Raw genomic sequence first — 19,179 nt, forward strand, 5'->3', positions numbered from 1 at the left:
TTTTACTTACCTCATAGGAACGTCACGAAGATTAAGTAAAATGAGATTGTGCTTCAAATGGATTACAGGTGTGTCCCAGACACTGCTGCCCTCCTCGTTCCAGATGCCAGTTGTTATAGGCTGAATTGTGTCCTCTCCCCCAAATTCATGTTGATGTCCCGATCCCCAGTACCTCAGGATGTGACTGTATTTGGAGATGGGGCCTTTGAAGAGGTCACTAAGTTAAAATGGGGTCCTTAGAGTGGGCCCTGATCCAGTGTGACTGGTGTCCTTATAAGGAGATTGGGACACACAGCCACAGGAGGACCATGTGACGACCCGGGGAGAAAAAGACGGCCAGGAGGCCTCAGAAGAAACCAATCCTGCGAACACCTTGATCTCAGACTCGGCCTCCAGAACAGTGACAAAATAACTTTCTGTTTTTTAAGCCACCCAGTCTGTAGTACTTGTTATGGCCACCCTGGCAAGCTAATAGGCCAGTCGCAGGGTGCTGTATAAATCCTACTTTTTGTGCACCATGACACGGAAGAAATTTGAGAAGCACTAGAGTAAGAGAGAGGTCTAACGCACCTGGCTTCACTCCAGGCCTCTTGCAAAGACTCAAAATGTGGCAGATATTATTATCCCAACTTAGGAAAACCTAGATGAAAGCATCTACAAGGAGACTCTCGTCGTATTCCTCAGCATCATTTAACTGGTTTCTCACAACACTTACAACACTAGAACCAAGTGCAGAAAATACACAAGAGTAGAGGTAGAAAGATGAGTTTCAAGAAACGCAGGGGCAAGCCCGAGAGTAACTTACTCAATAGCAAGAGCTGGTGCCTTCCCAAGGCTAGCCCTCTGCAGAGAGAAAACCAGAGCTTCACCTTCAAAAGTGACAAGGTCATTTCAGTAGCCCGAAAGCATAATATTCTACTATTTCCTAAGAGGTACAATTTGCATTTCTGCACTTGTTAAAACAATTTTAAAAACTGTACTAGAACAACATGAGTTGTGGAACCGAGCCAGCAAATTCTCAGAGACACAATAGAAACATTTTTAGGTACATGACATTTCCTTTGGGTACAGTCACTGAATTTGAAAATTCAGGATTTCATTTAAAGGGGCAGAGCGTGTATTTGGGACACAGAGGAAAGGCTAGATATATAAAGCCATCATTTTCTTCTTTCCCTTTGACAGCTGGTCAAATAACCCAGAACTCTTCCAGAAGATATTTTTATGACCGACACTGGCTCTCAAACGAGAAACAGGCAGGCCTGTGCTGGACAATACAGGAGCCACTAGCCACATGTGGCTATCAAACGTGGCTAGTGTGACTGAGGAACTGGGTGTAAATCAATTTTAATATAAATTTAAAAACTGATACTTGTTTCAGTTACTAAAAAAAAATTAAGTATGTCTGCAACTACTTGAATATGTGGATCTAGGTTTTCAAGTATAAACTGTATGAACTCTAAATATAGATCAAGTATGTCCAATGAACATTAGCATCGAAATTGAGTGTGAAGTGTAAAACACACACCAGATTCTGAAGACTTACTGTGACAAAAAAGCATGTAAAATATCTTATTAGTACATTTTTATATTGACTATATGTTGAAATGATACTATTTGGCAAACGGATTAAATAAACTATTTTATTAAAATTAATTTCATCCTTTTTATGTTTTTAATGTGGCTACTAGAAAATTTAAAATCACATTATGTGGCTCACATTATATTTCTCTTAGCGCAGAGGTAGCCTGTCATAAAGCTAGTTAAAACTTGACTTTACAGTCACGCGACCATATATCCTCAATAATTCTATCCAGAGTGAGTAGTTAAAAATTCATCTACTTTAATACTATGTATCTCCTGGAGAAAATGTGGGCCAGGAGACTTTGAAAAGCTAGTCAAATCTTTGCATTTTAAGAATACAGTTAAAATAAATAGTTTAAATGACTAAGTCAAGAAGCTGAAATAATTATTTAGGGCATAACTGTATTTGTAAAAATGATACCTTTGCTCTAGGCAGGCCAGATTTAACATTACTTTGGTTGATGCATATAAGATAAACCTTGGAAATTCTGTGAATTATACACAAGAAAATATGGTTTGGCAAATATGTTGAAAACTGCTTTCATCTTCTCTCAAACCCTAAAGAATTTTCTATTACTTTAACCTCCAAAAAACTTACTTGATTCGGGTGGACATCAAAGATGTCTAAAACAAGAAAACTAGTAACTGATGTGAAGACTGTTAATTTTAGGGTAGATTACCCCTATTCTCCACTAGCATCATGTAAATTTACATAGACCGGTGCTCCCCTTCTTATCTCAAAAATCCTCAACCAGTTGACGTGAGAGAAAGCGGTCAAACTTTACAGTAAAATATGCTGAGCTGGAAAACCTAACCCAAACATAATTTAATCTTTTGATGATTATTCAAAATCATACAATGATTACAGACAGATGCTGGCTACTAAGTCTGTGAGGCTCAAAATTATTTTTAAGATTAGGAGAAGATATTTACTTTTAAAAATGATGTGTCCACTTTGTGGGATTTAACCTACTTTGCAATAAAAATAGATTATAAGTGCCCATCTCCAGAAAGTTATCAGACACAATACTCAGATCAACTTTTTCAGAAATCAATCAATTTCCAGAATTCAGCAGAATATATTTAACAAAAATTACACTGAATAAAATTTTATATTCCAGAATATTCGAGAAAGCTTTAATTTCATCATGAAGATCAAATATTGCTGACAAAATTCAGAATTTATTTGGGGTGAATACCTTGATCCAATTTCATACTTTAATTAAACTTTTTAATTAAATTTTCAATAACCTGCTTTTAAAAAATATGTACATCCATGTTTCTCGGAAAAATTGAGTTCAGAATTTTAAAAATAATCCTATACTTTTGGCTTTCTTGTTATATGAATTTTGAGTTAAAATAGACATTTAGTTTCTATGTTTTTGAATCTCCCTTAAACAGGACACGATGAGCCCATCATACTGCACAAATATTAACTGTTGAGAGACAGTCACTCTGTCTTAGGGGAATGGAAGTTATTAAAAGGACAGATTCCCTAAAGTTGTGATTTGTCACATTCAGCCCTGACTTGTCTTGTAATGGCAACTGTGTTGCCTTCGAGAGAGATAAGGAAGCAAAACCAACCATTCTACGCAATTCAATGTATGACTTCCTTTGTTCTAAAACATAAAAAATATAACTGGAAAGGTCAGCAAGACCATAACCTATGGCTGTGAACATTTAATACTTACAGAAAAGTCTAAACCAATGTCCCCAAAGAAAAATTACACAAGTCTTTAAGAGCTGTAGTAGGTGAAAACGAAAGCCGTTCATCAATATTGAAATGCTAAATCCAAATCAGTAAGATACAGAAGACATGATGCACAGTCTCGCTGCCTGGATGCAAAGCACAACTGTCAGCTGGCTATCAAAGCTCTGTAAGGATCTGTAAGAGAGCGTCTCAGACAGCCCGACTTCAAGCACACAATCCACATATGGCTGTTATGGCTGGCTTACGGAGAAGAGACCGACAGAGCAGTCAAACACCTTTTCAGGTCAGCTCTGCTCCTGGCTGAGCGGGGCGGGCTGGGCCACGTGGTGGGTGGGTGGGGGCGGAGCCGGCTCCTGTGTCAGCTGCAAGTGCTGAGCAGGATCTGAAGCGCTTGTTAAATGGAGCTCTCCTGTTTGTTCTGGATGGGCGTGAAGATGTTCCAAGGTTTCCTTGGAGAGTGTGATCACGTGCACTGGCTCGTTCTGTGAGGGTTCCATCTGGCTTTCAATCATATCGAGGCTCTGAATGTGTTCTGTTTGCTCCTGCTGAGCTGAAAGAATTAAATTCTGCAGCTGTTCTGGCTGTTGCGTGAGCAGGGTGAGATTAGCAGCCTGGTCTGCAGTCATGTTCTGGGAACTCTCTGTGGCCACGATGCTGATTCCTTGGCTAGGACCAGGCATGAAATTGATGTTATGTACAGAATCGGTTACAAGCAGCTGAATTTCCTGCTCTCCGGAGGTAGAGAGTTGATATGGCTGCAGCTGAAGAATATTCCTGACCTCTTCAGTGTTGTTATTGCCGGACACACTGCTGGCATCTGACACCTGTTTCTCTTTGCTATGGATTTTCAAGTGAGCCTTCAAGTTGTCTAAGCGAGCAAACTGTAAGTTACACTCAGGGCAGGAGAAAGGTTTTTTGCCCGTGTGTAGAATGCAGTGTCTCCTCTTGGCACTGGAGTCAGAGAAGGATTTGCCACAAATGCCACAGGAGTATGGCTTTTCTCCTCTATAAAGAAATACACATTTTATATGAAAACCAGAAAGGTCCATTACTTCCTGCTTCCTTAGGGAGAAGCGGGCAACAATAGAGGAAAATTAACTAGACAGGGAGTCGTAAGTCTCGGGTTCTCTGAGTAACTTAAGGAACTGGAGCAAGTCACAACTTCCATGGGCTTCAGTTTCTAATTTTAAAAAACAAAAGGTGGGGGTGGTGTTTCAGGAAGGGTGGCAGATGGAGTTGGGCTGGATGTGATAAATTTTTATGATTCCATATTTCAGATAAGAAAGTAAATACTTATATATTACACATAGAGTTCTTTTTGGTTTTATTTCTCACAGCTAATTTTTATACTCTAATGGCCAAATAAGTATATATGATTCATTTCAATGTTAAAAATTGAGTAGCCTCTAATTATCTGTGATGCTGTTAGAAGAACTACTAAATCTAATCTGGAAGTGAGTTGTATGAATAAAAACATTTATTCAGAAACATTAAACTTAATATTTATTTTTGAAGATTTAAACTTTGGACAAGCCCTCAGCCCAAAATCAAAATTCAAGAAATGGAGTCAATAATGCAAACTTTTGCTGGCCAGAATCAGTTTTCTTGATTTTGCCTAAGTGAGGAATTTCTTTACTGAAAAGATAAAATAATAAAATACACAGAAAATTCTACCAGAGTAATAACTTGGGGAAAAGAGCTAGACAGGCACATGTCACCCCACTGAGCGCCAGGGTCGAGTGAGGACTCCACATGACAGAAATATCTGCAAAACTTTACCGATGGATCCTGATGTGCGTCTGCAGAGAACTCTTTGCTGTGAAAGATTTGCCACAGATTTCACAAGTAAATGGCTTCTCACCTGAAAAAAGGAAAGCGTTTAGAAACATACCTTCAACATAAAACAAAGAGCAAAACTCAGCCCACAGTTTCACAATATAAAAAAGAAGAAAGGCAACGTCACTTGAATCCTCAGGAAGCATGAATGAAGGAAGCACTCACCAAGCCCTACTATGCACCTGAGCACCGTGTAGATACAGAGAAAGACTAAGGGATGGTTCTTTCCCTTAAAAACTTCAAAACTGAAACAAGGAGGTAAGCGATTATCCGGAGGACAAAGGAACCCCACATTTACTGCTGGACCGTCCACCCTGAGGTAACTTACAAGCTCGTTCCTTACCGCTTGGTTAGGCGCCCTCTTGACTTTCATAAGGAGCCCTGTGCACCAAGTGACTTACGTATTATCCATGTTTATATCTACCTTCCAAAAGTAGCCTGAGTCCGACCACCTCTCACCACCTCCCCTGATACCGCTGGTCCAGGCCACGGCCGTCTCTGCGGCAGCCTCCCAACGGGTCTCCCTACTTCCGCTCCTGCTTCCCTGCCATCCACAGTCAATGCGGCAACCACAGCGATCCTTTGGGCAATCAGACCATTTCATGCTTCCGCTGCAAACACTCTTACTGGCTCCCCATCCCCACCCCGCAATAAAAACCAAAGCCCTGGGCCTACAAGGAATCCCAGATCTGTCCACCCAGCCCCATCCCTCACCCTAAACCTCACTAACCTCATCAGGCACTCTCCCCTTGCTCACGAGCACTCAGACTCCCGGGCACCCTGGAGAGGCAGTGACCACACCCCAGACAAGCCCTGCTCAGGGCCCTCATGCTCACCACCCCCGTCCCTGGCATGTCTCCCCCAGGGGTCTCTCTCCACACTGCCTCCAAGTCTCTGCTCAAATGTCACTTTACCACTGAGGCTTCATCAACATTGTCCCACCCCTAACACTTCTTAGTCTAGTTCCCCAACTTAGTTTTCCCACAATGCTATCACCACCTCATATACTATATACATTATTTACTATCCCCCCCTTCTTATATAGGATAATTTGTGGACTTGTCCACTCCTAGCACGCCAGTGCCTAGATTCAGGCCTGGCACACTTCCAAAAATCCCTGTTGAATGAATGAATTTCACAGAGTGGAAACTAAGGCCCACCCAAGACGTCGTGACTGCCCCAGATACCACTATGAATTAATAAAGCTTCGACAAGCATTTATTCAGCATTAGTTTGTACACTGCACATGCCATGACAGACTGTCATGCCTTCCAGAAACAAAATTAAGTGATCCTACTGCAGGCAAGGGAACTATGAATTGAAAAAAGAGAAAGAAGCAAAATCCAGCTTAACCAGCTAACAGCAAGGGATAAGGGCAATTTGAAGGGGAGGATGGTGAGGCAGCTTCCCCTTCAGAGCATCTACTGGAGAATTCAGTCTAGACACTTCTCCAAGCTCCATCTAGGCAGAAGACACTTGTGACAACCCAGAGTCTGCATCTTTGCATCAATAACTCTTACCAGTCCAAAGGTTAAAACCAGGCCACTGCCATTATCTGTCCAAATCGGAGCTGGGGCCTACTCTGATCTCAGTCATTCTTCTTTCTCTCCAGATCCAGAGACTGAGGACCTGCTCTGTTTGCTCATCACTGTAAAGTTCTCTGTGGGAAACATATATAACAATGCTAACTTCATCATTCAATTCCATCTGGGTTTACGACATCTCAGAAAGTCTTTCTGTTGGCAGATGTTTTAAATAATGGGAATTCTTTCCTGGAACATCCTCCAGGACAGTAAGAAAAATTTTCCTAGCCAAGGTGAATCTGGGGAAAGTCTTCCTACTCCTCTGGATTCTGATCTGTTCTGGTAAGAGTTACACAGCTCGACTGCCTTCAGCTGAGTGACCCATTCCTTCTTCAGTTTATTCAGTTCTAAAACGCTGCTGGACGGTCAACAACGTACAGAGCTAAGAAACAGAAAAGAAACAAAAAATATGCTCACTGCCTCAAAAAGAACGTAGGTCTATCAGAGAAGATAAGATACATGTGGTCATCAAGTAATGTGGGGCTGTATTGGACTAAACATTAAAATGAGAAGGATCAACAATATTGAGCGTGACAAGATGATGGATGTGGAGGAGGCAGGCTGTGGCTGGACTGGAGGGAGGCCTGGTTCAGGTACTAAGATAAATATGACTGCCAAAAAGCAGCTGTTGGAAATGAGCACACAGTGTGGACAAAGAGGGGCGAGGATTTACTCTGAGGAGTGGTGGAGCTCAAAGGTGAAGCCAGGCCACAAAGAGCCGTAAATTCCAGGCAGAGGACCTGTGGAACTTCTGGAGGTTTTTAGTAGAAGAACGTGATACAAGTACTAGGAAAAAACATGGGAATGATTGGTAGGGTGGGCTGTAGGCAGCAGGACCAAGCAGGAACTCCTTAAGAGTCTACACACGAAGGGCTGAAGTCAATACCTGGGAGGTACAGGAGGCAGATGGAGAGGCAGAAAAAAACGCGAGGTGACAGAGCCTGGGTGGCAGCGGGGCCAGAAGTCTAATACAAGGATTACACAATGGCAGTTAAAGGAAAGGCAGAGACCTGAGTTTGACCCTATAGGTTCCACCCAGGGGGTAAAGATAGAAATATTTAAGTAACTCAAGGGTTTCCTTCCAGACCCCCTTCTCAGCAGCACACGCCACCAAGCCCGCCCTCGCCCTGATGCCTTGTAAATCCCCCTCCCAGCTCCAGAGAGTACTGACTACTCCGCGCTTGTTGGCTATCACAGCTCATTTCCCACTGCCATCAGCTCAAACCCGGAATAACCTTCCTGGTTCATGGCGGCACCATCCAGCCCCTGCCCCAGCCAGGCCCAACGGTCACCTGACATCCTCTGTTCACTCTGCGTTCACATTCAATTGGCAATGCAGGTCTATACATTTTAATTCCTAAAACAACTGCTTTGTTTTTCTTTAAACATCACCCATGCTCATTGTAAAAGACTCAAATGATACTGAAAAGTACAAAATATTTAAAAACCACTCTGAATCCCCCACTTGAGGTAGCTAGTTAACACTATGAGGAACATCCTTAGAGACACCTCTCTGTGCATATACGCACGTGAGGATACAATTTTACACCATGAGATCGTCCAGTGCATGCTGGTCTGTAATGTCAAATACAGCCATACCACCATTTTAAAAGGGTGTGTTGTGTTCCACTGTGTATCTTGTCCAAAATATACATAACTCAACCCTGACTAACAGACACTTCAGTAATTTTTTAAGCCTGTGACATTAAAACAATCCTGCTTACAATGAAAATCCTTATGCAAATATCTTTTCACAAGTGGGCAATTTACATTTTGATGCATATTGCACTTCTTTCCAGAAAGTTCCCAAATTATATTCCCACCAACAGAACATAAAGATGCCCATTTCCTCACATATTTGCCAATCTAACGGGCAAAATAGCAACACACATTTCTTTTTCTGTGATGATCAATGCAGTTAACATTGTTTTAAACATCTACTGGCCATTCCCACGTCTCCTGCTCAGTTTTCTACTGGGGTCCTCACCCTTTAATTTTGGGGATGTTAATACTTTGTCATGTCTGCAGCAGCTGTTTTTTCCTGGACTAAAAATCTCTTAAATACATCTCTTTCTTCCACTCTCTTGATCTGAAGGTCTTCATCTTTCTTCCCCAAAGAGCCTGCTAACCGGCTTATCCCCAGGACCCTCCGTCTCTGACCATCCTCCTGGGGCTGCCTGAGTCCTTTTCAATACACAAATCAAAACATGCCTCCTCTCTGCCCAGAGATCTCCCCCGCACCTGCCTTCACCATGGTCTGTCCCGTGTTGGCAACCTCACCCCAGCTGCTCACCCTGGAATGCCTCACTCGGCCGTCGGATGCTGGCCTCTTACATCCTCAAGGCCCACACACCCTGTTCCAATCTGGGAATGCCTCTTCCCACTTCCTTTGTCCATCCAGCACTTACTGTGGCTTCAAGATCCGGGTCTTTCCTCTGGGATGCTCTCCCAGATCTTCCCAGGGAAAGCCAATCATTTCCACCACTGTGTTCACACCTCTCCTGGGGCTTGTAGTGCACTGTCCTGAAATTCTCACTAGATTGCACACGGACTCTGTAAGGGTATGTTATGGTGAGGGGCCCCCAGATCGCACAAAGATGGGGATGAGCAACGTTACGGGATGGTCTGGAAACATACGCCTGAGGAGATTTAGGAAGCTTCAAATCCAGTCCAACAAAACGAGGCTGTGAGTGAAAGCTGTGACTTCATTAACTCTACTATGTGTTACTAGGCAGGGCATCTGCACGTGAGTGGGAGCCCATGGGGTAGAACCAGTGTTTATCTAACACCACGCAAGGGTCAGGCACACTGAGCGCTGGGTCTGTATTGTGGGGTCAGAGGTCACTCACCAGGCTTCTCCACAGCCTGGGCTAATTCCCTGAACTTGCCCCAGCTCAGCAAGCAACCTCTGATCATTAACTTGGTTTTCAGGCACAGTGATGTAAGGAAGGCGGTGCTACAGGCATAAGAAAGGTAAGGTCCCTTTGTTAAGTTAACGCATTCGCTGGCTTATCAGTCCTGTGATTGGCTGGCTTGGCTCAGTCCCTGCCAGCCTGCCAGCACCAGGTACAGGAACGAGATCTGAGCACCACAGCCTGCGCTGCAGCAACGTCACTGGCACTGCCTGTCTGCCTGCCTCCATTTCAAACTGCATCCATCTCCCCCACTGAAGACGCCCTCTTAGGGAAGAGGACATCTCTGAGGCATCTTTGATTTCCTGTGCTTGGCACAGGACACCTAACCTGGAGAGAGTCTACATTAAAGAGCTGAGAGGTGACAGCCTCGGTTTTCCAGCTGAGTGTGGCCCCCTGCTCTTGCAACCGGTGCTTCCTGCCCTGGCCCTCTCGGCACGACCTGTGCTAAGTTCTGTTGACACCACTGTTCGCGGAGGTGAGTGCCAACTGCCAGGCAGCCTCTTCCCAAACCTTCCACTCTGCCCACGGAGCAGGGAGGTGGCACACCAACTCTTTTCAGCACCAACATGGTGCATACTCTCTGTGCTAGGGACAGGTGGGTCATAGTCCCTGCCCTCAAAGAGCCCAATTTTGATGGTTTTGATTTTTCTTATTTCTAAGTCACACAAACCACCTGACAAGAGCCCTTCTTGTCTTCTTTTTTACCATCGCATATCTTCCACTTCCCTCTTCTGCTTCTCCTCAAAGTAGACAGGGTGGAGAAGTTTGCTGGGGTTTTGGAGAGAGGACTTCTGTTCCTTTTCACCCCCACTTCAAGGCCTGCTCCTCCTCATAAAGACCAGAAGCCTCATGTACATCTTATATACTCAGAAGACAAAACCAAGATGAAATGTGTCCTTTCTGGCTATTCAACATAACCAAGTCGGGGCCGGCCCAGTGGCGCAGCAGTTAAGTTGGCACATTCCGCTTCTCGGCAGCCTGGGGTTTGCCGGTTCAGATCCTGGGTGCGGACATGGCACCACTTGGCACACCATGCTGTGGCAGGCATCCCACATATAAAGTAGAGGAGGTTGGGCATGCATGTTAGCTCAGGGCCAGTATTCCTCAGTGAAAAGAGGAGGATTGGCAGCAGTTAGCTCAGGGCTAATCTTCCTCAGAAAAAAAAAAAGCAACAAAACCCCATAACCAAGGCACCTCAGCTCTCCTCCACCCCTCTGCTCTCCCCTGGTATTCTCAGCACAGCTTCACATGCTACTTACGAGCCCATGTGTAAGCATGTAAACTTATACCTCTGCTTGCATGTTGCCTCTGAACTCCAGACTCACACATCCAGCTGCCTCCTCCACATCTGCCCTTGGATGTCAAATAGACATCTCAGACTGCCATGTCCAAAATCTAACTCTTGATTGGCTCCTCCCATCGCCTTTCCCAGTTTTCCATCCTTACAGCTGCATTTGCCCCCCCTTTCTCTCAGCCCCGACATCCACTCATGAGCAAATCACACTGACCATTCCTTCAGAACACATCCAGAAGTGGCCCACTCGTTACCACTTCCACTGCCACCACACTGTGCCAAGCCCCTGATTATGGCCACAGCCTCCTAATGGGTCTCTTCACCCTCCTAATGGGTGCCTCCAGCCCACCCCTCCCCACCCCACATGGTAGCTGGGGTGATCCTGTTAAATTCTAAGTCACATCGCGTCACTCCTCTCATTAAAGTCATCTCTCTCAGAATAAAATCCAGTCTTTACTGTGGACTCCAAAGTTCTTAAGCCTCAGTGAACACTAGCACTCCCTGGGGAACTGTCAGAGATGTCAATTCTGAGCCCCTAACCCAGGTCAGTTCAATCAGAATCTCTGGGCCTGGGACCAGGCCTTTTCTTTTCTAAAGCTGCTCAGGTGACAGAAGCATGCAGCTAGGCTGAGAGCCCCTGCAGTGCATGGACTCCAGCTGCCTCTGGTGTCCACCTACCCAGCTGCTTCCTAGTCCCACCGCCCTGGCTCTGCCAGGGCCACTCCTGCCTCCTGGCATTTCTCCACCATCTCAGAAACTCGCCTGCCCCAGGGCTCTGCACCTGCTGTGCCCTCTGCCTAGGAAGGTCTTCGCCTGGATAACCACAATGGCTTGCTCACTCCCCACAGCATTCTGATCTGCACCTAAGATGTCACCTCATCAGTGAGGCCTTTCCAGACAAGTCCCCACGGAAAAGGGCAGCTCCCCTCCTGCACCCTGTCCCCTTACCCTGCATTTAGTTCTTCATAACACCGACCTCCACCTAACATGTCACACAGTCATTTGTTCTTCGCCTCCCCTGTTCAAATGTCAGCCCCTCAAGAGCAGGGGCTCTGTCCATCTCATGCCCCGCTGTATCCCCAGGACCGAGAAGAGTGCCCGGTACCCAGTCACTGTTCCATAAATATGTGTTAAATGGATGATTTAAATTTCACAGAACCTATAATGATAATGTCTGTAGAAAGACTATATCGAGATCCATTTTCATAAAACTCATCCCCTACGAGACATCTACTTTATAAAAGTAAATGAGTTTAAGAAGAAAAACTTGTTTTTAAAAAAATGCCCAAAGCAACATGAACGAATCTGATATATAACTTGAATAGACAATTTAACAGGATCGTTAAATAACCAAGCTACAAAAGAAAGTTTTTCTTAGAAAATATAACAGGCTTATTTTTAAGAAATATTCTTTACCAACAGGTCTAAAAGGCTCATAGTTTCACTCTTCTGATCTTAAATGAAAGAACTTGACCTTTCTTAACTGATCTTGCCTCCTCTTCATCCCTGAGGCTGATTTTTTCTGGAGGTGGCCATGCTTAAGCTTTAAGTACTAGTTTTAGGGGAGAAAGTGGAAAAACCCTCAGTGCCTATGCTACCTTTGTGTCTGCTTCATTTCTGTGTCTGTTTCAAAGCTTGCTAGAAAAGTTTCCTGATAATCTTCAATGTTGAAGTAAATTAAGAGTGAAACACAGAACCAGACTCAGACTGCACCCTTTTGTGGTTTTAAATCAATTTCACACATGAATAGTGCTCAGTAAGTGATCTCTGTTTTACTAACCTACAGAGATGTGATTTCCCCACAGAATGCTGTGGACCGCATTTTGCCTTGGGCCTTTAAATGATCTACTTATAAAATTTCCACTCGCCAGACAGAGAAAGACAAACTCTGTATGACTCCACTCATAGGTGGAAGTTAAACATATAGACAAAGAGAACTGATTGGTGGTTACCAGGGGAAAGGGAGGTTGGGGGGAGGGCACAAAGGGTGAAGTGGTGTACCCACAACACGACTAACAATAATGTACAACTGAAATTTCCCACGGTTGTAAACTATCATAATCTTAAGGAAAAAAAAAGTAATAACGTGAAAAAAAAAAATTTCCACTCGCTTTACAGAACCACAGTGGACCTGGAGTACTTCCTTCCTCACTCTCCTGAAAACATAAGAGTGTACTGGAAAGAAAGGGCGAGATGGAGTTTTACCTGTGTGTGTTCGTAGATGTTTCTTTAGCTGCGACACATCCATGAATTTGCGATGGCAGTGGTTGCATTCCGGTAATGAGTGGCCTTGTCGCAACAATAAAAAAAGTGTCAGTGCATATATGCTGTCCCTGCATTTCTTCAGTGATCTGTGTTAAAGCACTTCCCTGAAAAATAATCACTTTAAATATGGTACTTTAATAAAACAACAATTTTTTTTATTAATCTGGCAAGTTAGTATTTTCCTACGCATCTCAAGTCACTGCTTCCCCAAGAGAGCTGGGACCCTTCCAATCTCCCTAAATATAATGTCCCTACCCCCAATTCATCTCTTATCAGTTGGCAGGAAAGAACAAAGGATAATGGGTAGAGCCAAGTGGGAGAAAGCCTGCACTGACAGCTATGGGGTGGTGACATCTCTGTCCAGGCAGCACGAACAACCAACCAATCGAGTGGGGCCCTTTCAGTCAAGCAGCACTTCTGAAAGATACCAACTCTGCAGGGTTTCTGGGTGTGGCACCAAAACTGTAGTATAAAAATTAAATATAAACCACATGGTAGTAGAGGCTCACACAAGGACATCTAATTTAGATTGCTTTTTAAGACTCTTTTGCCTAAATACTCATTTATCTTCTACAATATGGAACTAATATTGCAGAAATAATTTGCATTTTGTTTCTGCCCCACACACCAATCCAAATTTTCTCACTTTATTATACCTGTATGAACTCGGTAATGGCTCTTTAGTTGTCTTTTCTGGCTGAAATATTTTCCACACTGATCACAGGTAAAAGACTTCTGTCCTGCCAAATAAAAAACAAAACACTAGAACGTGCAAAAAACTATAAAGAACTAGAATGCTCACCAATAAGGTAAATACCACAGTGGGCCCAGGTCTCTATTTTTCTACAAATGAAACCAATGAATTGTCTACAAACTCAAATGCCTTCAGAGTCTACTACAGTAACATAAATGTGCAAAAGTACATAAGGCAATAGGGAGTGGTGGGGTCTGGGGTAAAACTGGAGAATTCAGGTTTTCCACAAAGGCAATAATCCAAATAAAATAATTCTAAAATAATCAAAAAAACTAATCCAAAGTAAAATAATTCTAAACTTTGGTGGTTAAACCATGTCTGCACACTGAACTTCCAGCAGCCAGTTGATAAGCCCTAGTTTAAGGCTCAAGCTATGCAGAACTCTAAGCTCTACTCCAACAGATGCATAATTCTGTCTTTCACTGACATCATGTGGGAAATGATACCAGGCTGGGAAAATACCATTTAGATCATGGGAATGCCCACCCTGGGAATGGAAGCCTGGCAGCAGATGGCCCTCTGGTACAAGCCCGGCTACCTGAGTGCAGGCTCATGTGCTCCAGCAGCGAGTGCTTGGTGGTGAGGGCCTTGCCGCACACGGTGCAGGTGTACGGCCTCTCGCCTGTGTGCATCCGGCTGTGGACCTGCAGGGAGTGCTTCTGCGCAAAGCCTTTTCCACATTCGTTACACTTGAAAGGTCGCTCCCCTGGAAGAAAAGCCCCAGAAGCATGGTGTAAGCAAGAATCTCCACATCTTTCTGTTCCCTCCCAAATTAAAATGACAAGAAAGGGATTTCTCTTAAAAGGCACATGTCCAAGAGGCCAAGGAACAGGAGCGACAAGAGCAGCTATACAATTGTGGAAGCTGGAATAGACGAATCTGATGCCAGCAGAGCAGAGCGCTGAGACGCAACCTAATTTTTAAGACAGAACTTCCATAAGGCTCAGGAATTGGGGGCAACTGTTTTCTCTGAAAATGGAAGTAAGGAGCATAAATGACAGTCTGTTCCAAAGGAAGGGAGACCACCCCCACCAGATCCAGTCTCCTACTCCACGCCACCAGGACACTGACCCTCTCCCAACGGAGGATGGAGACCGTTCTCTGTAGAGCGTAAAATCAAGGGTCTCTGGCCTAGGGGTCTCCAATGAGAGGGCTCCAGGCACAGTGGAGTGGGACTACTATGGGTCAAGGTTTATGTCTGGGATGATGAGACCCTTCCCCTCCTGCCCACCCGCCCTTGCCTTCTTCCATCTCCTGCTCTAGACACTGGCAGCCAGGCCTGTGGCCTCCTGGCGGGAGAGCGGAGTGTCTTCACCTGGGATGTGAAGGGCCGAGACAAGAGAGCTGAAGTTAGATGCCAGGCATCAGCAAAGAAGTGGGGGCCAGCCACACCAGCCCCAGTGAGGGTGCTGTCTACAGGCCCTCTCCACGCCTGCAGAGTTGCCAGTAGTTTTTAGTAAACCATTCTTACATATGACTATGACTTTTTTAAAAAATCACCATTCAAGGAAGGCCTTTAGTAGCTGAAACAGATACCAAAGCAAACAAGAAAAAAAGCAACCTGCAGATAACAGAAACTGCCCCAGGTGAAGAAAATATTAAAACCTAACAAATAAGCAAATATTATCATGAACATGCTCACGGAGGTGAGCTATGACATTGCGATTCTAATAAAATAAGGATTCTAACAAAATAAAATAAATTTAGAGAAAAAAGATCTCCTAGAAGTAAAAAAAATAAGAGTAGAAATAGAAAAACTATAAGGGCTGAAATAAAAAGCGGAAATCTCCCAGAAAGTAGAGTAACAAGTGATGGAAAACAAGAGAGAAAAGCTAAGGAAGTTAAGGGATGGATCCAGGAGGCTCTTGGACAAACAGCAGGAGTTCCAGAAAGAGAGCACAGAGGAAACAGAGGGGAGAAATCATCTATGAAAAAATCTGAGAAAACCTTCTGGAACTGAAAGATATGGCTTTCAAACCATATGGCTCTACTGGTATCCACCCAAATGGAAGAGAACAGACGCACACTAAAGTGACGCATTGCCAAATTTCAGAATCCTGGGGGCAAAAGGGAAGATCCTACATGCTGCTTTCCTTAACTAGTCTCACACAACTATTTAACTCTAAACCATGCTTTATTACAATTCAACAAATATTCCTTAACTGTCCACTTTGTTCCAAGGACCAGAATCCAGGGCTTTCAATATAGCTGTTAAAAACCATAAGGCTCCAGACAATGAAATCAGAAGCTCTGGGCTTCAGGCCCAGGCATGGGCCATTTCAGAAGTTCCTTACGCGGTTCTAATGTGCAGTCAGGTTGAGAACCACAGTGCTAGATGCTGCTGAGTCAGATGACAGCAAGCTGCTAGATGACAGAAGCCTTAAGCAGCAGTCCCTATACTTAAGCTTACCATTAAGTAGAGGGGTATTTACATGGTAACTACCATGTAACCCAAAGCAAAGTGAGTTAAGTGCGTAAGAAAGGGCTCAAAGGAGGAAGGGATTTCTGGCAAGGGCTGCAGTGTCCAATAAGGTGGCCATTTAAGTTAACTACAATAAAATTAAAAATCCACTTCCCCAGTCACACTCATCACACGTCAGGTGTTCAAAATCCACATGTGGCTACTGGCCACCATATTGGACAGTGCAGATAAAGAATATTTCCATCATTACAGAAGGGTCTCCTGGCCAGCGCTGGGTTAGGGGGACCAAAAGGAGAAGACATTTACAGGTAGATGGCTGAGTGAGAAAGCCGTCCACACAGACCTGGGCAAAAGCAAAGCTATGGTCAACATGAGGAATGTTCAGAAGTCTGAAAGCAGAATAAATTTGGCTAGACCTGGATACCTGGGCATTAAAGCCTTGAACCAACAACTCCAAATAAAAAGACATGTTCTGCAATCAGGCTACCTGGGTTCAAATCCCAGCTCTGTCACTAAATGGATGATGACAGGGGTAAGTCACTTAAGCTTTCTAGGACATGGTCTCTTTATCTATACAACGGGAAAAATATTACCTATCTTGCAGGATTGTTGTGAGAATTAAATGCAATAGCATGTATAAAGGCTTTATTACAATGCCCATCACACAGAAGTCGCACAATAAATAAAAGCTATTATCATTCCTATTCCAAATATATTCCAATAAACTACGAAAGTGTAAAATTACCCGTGTGGCTCCTCTGGTGGATTGCTAAAAAGTGATTGTACTTAAAGACTTTGCCACAGTCTTTACAACGGGCCTCAGGGCCACCAGGGCGCCTTCTCCTTCCACAGACCCTCTTGGCAGATGCCTGGTCATCTTCATCCCCAACAAGCTTGTAATCTTTAAGTTTGACAGACTTCCGAATCCTTCGCTTGCTGTACCGACTCTGGCCGTCCTGCCCATCCTGGGTCTTGGGATCACAGTTCTCATCTTTTTCAGCGGGCATTTCCTCTCCTCTACCTGGTGCACAAGCAGGCTCAGATTCTTCCATTTCTTTTGGGGGAATCTGTTCATTCAGTACGCCATTGTCTCCCTCTTTAACCACAAAGTTTTGTCTATTCTGAACCGAATTGTTCACTCTCAGCTGTATTTCTTCCTCTGCAGCCACTTCTGATTTTCCCTCCTGCAAACTGTTGACTTTTCTTGGTCTTCCCCGTTTCCGCTTCGGGGGGTCATTTTTCTTATTAGAAATAACAACTACTGGAGCACTAGCCGTGTTCAAAGTCGGTGGCTTTGGGGAGCTGTGATTATTTTGAAAGTCTGCGTATGCTTTTACCAGGTCATAGACTTTCAAGAACTGAGCAGTAGCCAGGATTTGTTCTGTACTTTTCTCACTGGCCTGGAGGCAACCCGTGTAGATAAATTCCAGCAGGATGCCAAACGTGTCGGCAACCATGCCTTCCAGCATGTAAATGGACTGGCCGATCTCCCCCTCTTCGGCAAACATCATTGAGAAGTATTCACTACTGGCAGCGAGTAAGGCCTTGTGGGCCCGGAAATGCACATTCTCCACGATTAAAGTAATGTCACAGAGAAAGCCTTTCTTCCTCTGATCCTCGAAACTGGCCAGGACCGTGTCACTGTGTGTGTCCGAGTGTACAACGAGCTGCGCAGAAGGCTCTGATGATGTTTCTGCCATTTTCTTTAGAAGCCAAGAAGGATTAAGCCTGAAATAGAAAACAAGGTCTAAAAAGGTGGAAGCATCGTCTAACAATGTTAATCCCAGCCTGAAGGAAGCTGCTATTCACTTAACATTGTCAAGTGAATTTTACCATGTACCTCTTTTAAAAATCTCTTTAAAAATTTAGCTTTGGGTTCTCAGTTCTGTTGTACCATTACCTAACTGGGTGAATTTCCAACATCCACATTACCTCTCCGGGTCTGTTTTACTCTTCTGTAAAAAGAAGGAATTGGGATCAACTATTTCTAAAGTCCTTCCCAGCACTAACTTTCCATAATTGCATAAGTATCAGAATGAGAACTACCGCGTCTCGCATTCACACATTATTACCCATTCTGTCTGTGAAAACAAATATGAAAAGGGCGAAGAAAACGTCCATGTGCGAAGTGAATTTGGGGGCAACTGCGATTCAACAACGTCAGGCGCAGAGGGCCTCGCTCTGGAAGGGCGGCGCGGACGGCCCGGGCTGGCGGCGGGCGCGCGGGCGGGGCCCCCACCTCCAGGCCCGGGCCGCACCGGGGAGCGGACGGCTGGAGAGGGGTCGACACGGCCGCGGATCCCGCCCCCACGGACGGTAGGCCCGGGGCGGACCTACCTCTCGGGGCTGCCGGCTGGGTCCGGATCGCGGCCGGCCCACGCGACGGCCTGGCGGGCGCACCCGCGCCGGGCACCCTCCCCGGGCCCCCGCTCCGCCAGGTCCGCCGCTGGCGCTCCCGCGCCGCCCCAGCTTCTGGCCCTGCGCCGCCACCGCCGCCGCCGTCGCAGCCAACCCGGAAGCGCCGGCGCCGGGAGCCGCCTGCGCGCGGACGCCGGACCACGTGGCCCGCGGAGGCGCCCCCGGCGGGGCGGGGCGGGGCGGGGCCTGAGGTCCCAGGCGGTGCCGCCCCGAGAGCCCAAGCGAGTCTAGTGTTTGCAGTGAACTGGGGACGATGGGTTGGAACAGCGTCTTCACTTGCAAGTGCGGAAGTTTTATATCTTGTTAGACCATTAACTTCTCACCGACACCTTAATCGGTTTTGTCTTTTCCCGGTCGCCGAAGCTGGGATTAAGGTCTCAAATATGTGACGGATGAATGA

General features: G+C 45.1%; 1 protein-coding gene across 6 annotated transcripts; it reads right to left on the reverse strand.

Moving 5' to 3' along the window:
- Window positions 1–1,626: 1,626 nt before the first annotated feature.
- Window positions 1,627–18,889, reverse strand: ZBTB24 (zinc finger and BTB domain containing 24). Of its 6 annotated transcripts, none has more exons than XR_011522590.1 (7): window positions 18,699–18,860; window positions 17,107–18,089; window positions 14,478–14,645; window positions 13,842–13,920; window positions 13,126–13,209; window positions 5,072–5,153; window positions 1,627–4,297 (listed from the first exon to the last, which is right to left on the reverse strand). XR_011522590.1 is itself a non-coding variant. In XM_070559228.1 (7 exons), the coding sequence occupies exons 2-7, from the start codon at window positions 18,059–18,061 to the stop codon at window positions 3,577–3,579; spliced, it is 2,094 nt and encodes a 697-aa protein (XP_070415329.1). In that variant the 5' UTR covers window positions 18,062–18,089; window positions 18,699–18,889; the 3' UTR covers window positions 1,627–3,576. The 6 variants fall into 6 exon arrangements, 2 of the variants coding, with proteins under 2 accessions (XP_070415329.1, XP_070415328.1); XR_011522591.1 differs by having other exon boundaries at window positions 13,126–13,289; XR_011522588.1 differs by having other exon boundaries at window positions 13,126–13,289; window positions 13,842–13,925.
- Window positions 18,890–19,179: the final 290 nt, after the last annotated feature.

This window comes from Equus przewalskii, chromosome 9 (assembly GCF_037783145.1).
Source record: "Equus przewalskii isolate Varuska chromosome 9, EquPr2, whole genome shotgun sequence".
Taxonomy (NCBI): Eukaryota; Metazoa; Chordata; class Mammalia; order Perissodactyla; family Equidae; genus Equus; species Equus przewalskii.